Source organism: Anopheles cruzii, chromosome 3, assembly GCF_943734635.1.
Source record: "Anopheles cruzii chromosome 3, idAnoCruzAS_RS32_06, whole genome shotgun sequence".
NCBI classification, from domain to species: domain Eukaryota; kingdom Metazoa; phylum Arthropoda; class Insecta; order Diptera; family Culicidae; genus Anopheles; species Anopheles cruzii.
The window spans coordinates 8,957,510-8,961,910 of NC_069145.1; the positions used below are offsets into that span (position 1 = coordinate 8,957,510).

The 4,401-nt window shown below is 48.9% G+C and overlaps 3 protein-coding genes across 3 annotated transcripts; 1 reads left to right on the forward strand and 2 right to left on the reverse strand.

Moving 5' to 3' along the window:
• Positions 1-913: 913 nt before the first annotated feature.
• On the reverse strand, positions 914-1,622 carry LOC128271324 (40S ribosomal protein S14b). The gene has a single exon (XM_053008793.1). It carries the CDS (start codon positions 1,554-1,556, stop codon positions 1,098-1,100), a length of 459 nt encoding a protein of 152 aa, XP_052864753.1. The 5' UTR covers positions 1,557-1,622; the 3' UTR covers positions 914-1,097.
• Positions 1,623-2,028: 406 nt separating this feature from the next.
• On the forward strand, positions 2,029-3,244 carry LOC128273087 (breast cancer metastasis-suppressor 1-like protein). Its single transcript, XM_053011003.1, has 3 exons — positions 2,029-2,325; positions 2,403-2,647; positions 2,715-3,244. The coding sequence occupies exons 1-3, from the start codon at positions 2,127-2,129 to the stop codon at positions 2,979-2,981; spliced, it is 711 nt and encodes a 236-aa protein (XP_052866963.1). The 5' UTR covers positions 2,029-2,126; the 3' UTR covers positions 2,982-3,244.
• A 51-nt stretch (positions 3,245-3,295) lies between these two features.
• LOC128273457 (probable 39S ribosomal protein L49, mitochondrial) lies at positions 3,296-3,967 on the reverse strand. The gene is made up of 2 exons (XM_053011424.1): positions 3,878-3,967; positions 3,296-3,807 (listed from the first exon to the last, which is right to left on the reverse strand). Exons 1-2 carry the CDS (start codon positions 3,965-3,967, stop codon positions 3,340-3,342), a joined length of 558 nt encoding a protein of 185 aa, XP_052867384.1. The 3' UTR covers positions 3,296-3,339.
• Between the last annotated feature and the right edge of the window lie 434 nt (positions 3,968-4,401).

The window sequence follows — 4,401 nt, forward strand, 5'->3', positions numbered from 1 at the left end:
GGAGGGAGAGGAACTGTTTCATTTTACAACATCTACCACCGTGTATATACTACACGGATCCCGGAGGGCAAACGACCCGTTTTTGTGGACCATTCGACAGTGAATGTTCGTATCGTTAGTGAGACAAGCTTAGAAACCCGATCACCGTCACTTCGTTTCTAATTTCTCCTGCACTGTACGATCGCTCGGTCCACGTGGCATACGGCTGGTGACACGTGCTTTGTTTTCTCCCCACAAAACAGATTCGCAAAAGATCGATGTTAAACGGTGTAACGGGTAGTACATTTCTGCATCCATTCGCATCGCTCTTGGCGCCACCGTTTGAGTCGAATTTTGAGTGCAACTTTTCTTACACCTCGACGCCGAATGGAGCCTCCTGGGCATGGCGACTGTTGCGAGGAAACCCCAAAACGAACAAATCTGTATTGTTTGAACACAAAAACAAGACTTACTTATAAACTATACCTACTACTTAAGGACACCCCGGGTATGGCCGCCGCTGGAGGGGAAGGGCAACCAGCAAACAACATAGGTGGTAGTGAAACTATTTTGAACATGTATTTTTCTATGTCGGTACGTTGGGTGCGTATGGTGCATTGGTTGGTTCCCTTTTTTACCGTTCGCGTTGCCACACAGTTTGTCCTACGTTCCCGGAGCGGCGGAGTTACATTTTTATAAGTAGTGTTATTGTATCGGTCATCATGCAAATGCAGTTCAATATAATTACTGTTCGTATGAATTATGTACACATTAATGCTACACATACTCACGTACTGACGGAGGCGACTAGTAGGCGAATAAATAAACCAACCAGAAACAATCGCGGTTTCGATTCTTTTTCGATGGCGCTACCTACTGAAAAGAGAAAATGCTCTGATCTCGCCGCGATCCAAAGAAAGCACGATTTGGTGGCAATTGGTAAACTTCCACTGCGTTTATTCATAACAGAGGTACAATCGTGGAGCACTTACGGCGGACCGATCGAACGTAATTCTCACGCACAGCGAAGCATGCTCAAAATACCACCACCATCGGAAACGGACCGGGTTGCTTTGATGCGCGCTCTCATCGAATAGCATAATGCCGGTGGACGACGCTTATAGACGGCGACCTCGACGACCTCCCTTCCTGCGCGTGGAGTCGGACGGGATCGGCGTAACGTCCTCGATGCGGCCAATCTTCATCGACGAACGGGCCAGCGCGCGCAGTGCAGATTGAGCTCCCGGGCCGGGAGTCTTGGTGCGGTTTCCTCCGGTGGCACGCAGCTTGATGTGCAGGGCCGTGATGCCGAGCGATTTGCACTTCTCGGCCACATCCTGCGCGGCCAACATAGCGGCGTACGGGGACGCCTCGTCACGATCCGCCTTCACCTTCATTCCGCCGGTGACGCGCGAGATGGTTTCCTTGCCGGACAGATCCGTGACGTGCACGAACGTGTCGTTGAAGCTGGCGTAGATGTGCGCTACGCCGAACACGATTTCACCGTCGCGAACCTGCGGTCCGAGCGACACCTGGACCTCCTCCTTCGCAACTTTGTTCTTTCTCGAGGGAGCCATTCTAAATGCGGCCTGTTTGGGTGGAAAATTGTTTTCACACGCTCCGAATACGTGCTGCGCTGAGCTGGTGCGGAAATCAAAAAGAGCACGCGAGTCGGCTGTGACAACCAGGCCGCTGACGTTTCAGGTGTCAAGCGGGAAGGTTTATAGTATCAAATCGAAACATTCAAACGTGCTTCCCATCGGTAAACATTAGCGTTATGCAGACTCGATTCGTTGGTTTTGTTGCAAACAAAATGTACGACTGCTACGCTTGAGAATTCTCTCTCTTTCTGAATCTCCTTTGGAATGCTGCTAGCGGATGTTTTACCTTCTATCTAAGGTGGAAATTATTCGGCGAACTGGTATTGCTTATTCTTAGCTCAGTCGACAGGTTGCACAAAAAAACAAAAAAAAAAGTGACAAAACGTCAAAGCTAGCTGTCAAACATGTTTAGAGGGAATTGTGCATTAGAAAAAAGCTAAGAATAGCATTCCTGTTTGGTATTTGCGACGCTCCGAAAAAGTGACTCCAAATTTACAGTGCAGAGCGTTACCCTTTGGCCACGGTGTAGCTCGAACGTTTACCAACATGCCCCCGGTGAAGAACGACGGTGACAGTGACGGGGATGGTGATATGTCTGGGGCGGAGTCGGAGCACTCGGGGTCTAGCCACGGCCAGGATCATGATTCCAGCGCAGAAGAAGCCGATGAGCCCGATTCCGATGATTCCTCCGAAATGTCCGAGGGCGAATGCGAACGCCGGCGGAGCAGCTGTTTGGAGAATCTGAGTAAGTTCCTGTAAAGTGTTGTGACCCGCGGTTAGACTACCGGATAGATAAATATCTCCCCGAATGGATGCTTTCAGCCAACCTCGAAAAGCAATTCACCATCCTCAAAGAGCAGCTGTACAAAGAGCGTATGCATCAGGTGGACCACCAGCTGCTTGAGGTACGCAACGGTCGATCACAGGAGTACCTGGTGCCGTTGCAGCGACTGGCGGACAAAATGAACACCAGGATGGAGGTGGCCGAGGTGTTGAAGAACTATCGGATCCAAAACATTGAAAACAAGTTCGCCGCAGAACGGCAGGCAGCGTATCAGCATTTTGAGGTGTGTATTGCCGCAGTCAGCCTTATCGTTATCATGTCAATAAGCTTTTCGAATATATTTTCCGCAGAGTGAGAAAAATCTCGCCATGGACGCGATCTACGAGGAGCTGATGGATAAAATACGACGCCTGGAGGAGGATCGCCATAATGTGGACATTTCGTGGGCCGACTGGGGAACCAGTACGAAGACAGCGAAGGTACGGGGACCGGGCCGTAAAAAGGCCGTTACCGTGTCCGGGCCCTACATCGTGTACATGCTGCGTGAGGAGGAGATTCTCGAGGACTGGACGTCCATCCGGAAAGCGTTGAAACGATCGACAGCTGCTGCTACCTGATATTTAGTATAGTAAGAGCTCGATCGTGCTATTTTGGGTATAAGTGCAAGTAAGCTTCGAGTGCTGAATGAAATTAGGAAAAAAGGAGATAACGGTTCCCCGGGCTTAGCGATAGTCCCGCTTTTTCCAGGGAAACAAACCAAGGTAGGCAGGGAGCAGGTGCAGGCTAGCTTGCCACACTTTTTTATCGACGAAAATTGTAATTAGCCGGGTGATAGATACTTCCTTCCGATTTCTGCTACAATCAACAATAAAGACGTTGAATCGAACAAGAGCAAACCGGTGCAGTTTAAGGAATCCGAAGTAACAAAGTATACGGAGCTAACAGATTTTATTTGGATAGTTACCATACGCACCCTTACATTCCTTTCTCTAACAGGAACTTTTCGACCACGGCCACGTGGTCACCTTTAAGCGCAATCTGGCCCGTCATCTCGTTAACGCGTGTGATGATCGGTCGATTAAGTTGCTTCTCGATTAGGTACCGCAATTCCGCTTCCAGTTGCCAAACATCGCCCTCCACACGCCGCACGGCCGTTATACGGCGCTGTCCACGGAAGGAACGTTGAAGGTAGACCGGCAGCATATGATTTTTCGTTCGCAGCACAGTATACTTTAGCCCGGCCTGTGGGCTCGGTGGTTGCCATCCGGAAGGGTAGCTCTCTTTTGACCGCGGTGCCGGTACTGTCCGTGGCGCTAGTATCCGTTCGACATACTTCCACTCCGGAGGGTTTCGGACCACTTCCACCTCTGGAAACTGAGCGATATTGCCTACCGGCTCCGAGGAGCTGAAAGACGACAAGCGGATTGGTGTGATGGCCACATTCTGCGGAAGAATAGGGAGGGAAATTGTTACAATAATGACTACGAAAACACTGGCCGCTAAAAGTACTAACCGGTAGATGTTGAGATAGGCAATTGCCGACGCAAAATGGGTTAAATTGCTTTAGCCGCAATGTTTTGCTGTACATCATGCGAAGGGCCATTATTGCGAACTAGATTACGACAACAAACACTCCTGTTCGTGTCACATCGCTAGTGAAGAGGATGTCAAACTGTTGAGTGATTTCGAAACGTCACACGAACAAAATTGTATCCATAGATTTTCAAATTGACGGTTGGGTCTTCCCTTCTAGACTAGAATTCGATAAGGGAAAATATTTGTTGGAAAAATATGTGTCTAAAGCGAAAGCCCGCTCTCTGCTGTAGAAATTTGAAATGGTATGCGATTGCAGCCGTACGCAATTTGAAGGCAACATTGCGATAATTTGCAAGAAATGGTAGCACCCTTAAAACCCGAGCTTCTAATAATTTGTTTTATTACAATTATCGTCCTTCTACGAACCTGAAATAATCAAACTTGTCGCATAGCCCTTGCTTAACTGCCACTTTGTCAAGAAATTCAATTTCAGTTGCCTTA

Coding starts and splice junctions, on each gene's coding strand:
- LOC128271324 (XM_053008793.1), bottom strand. CDS start 1,556: ATGGCTCCCTCGAGAAAGAACAAAGTTGCGAAGGAGGAGGTCCAGGTG.
- LOC128273457 (XM_053011424.1), bottom strand. CDS start 3,967: ATGGCCCTTCGCATGATGTACAGCAAAACATTGCGGCTAAAGCAATTT. Junction 3,808..3,877: donor GCCTATCTCAACATCTACCG/GTTAGTACTTTT, acceptor ATTCTTCCGCAG/AATGTGGCCATCACACCAAT.
- LOC128273087 (XM_053011003.1), top strand. CDS start 2,127: ATGCCCCCGGTGAAGAACGACGGTGACAGTGACGGGGATGGTGATATG. Junction 2,326..2,402: donor CAGCTGTTTGGAGAATCTGA/GTAAGTTCCTGT, acceptor GGATGCTTTCAG/CCAACCTCGAAAAGCAATTC. Junction 2,648..2,714: donor CAGCGTATCAGCATTTTGAG/GTGTGTATTGCC, acceptor TATTTTCCGCAG/AGTGAGAAAAATCTCGCCAT.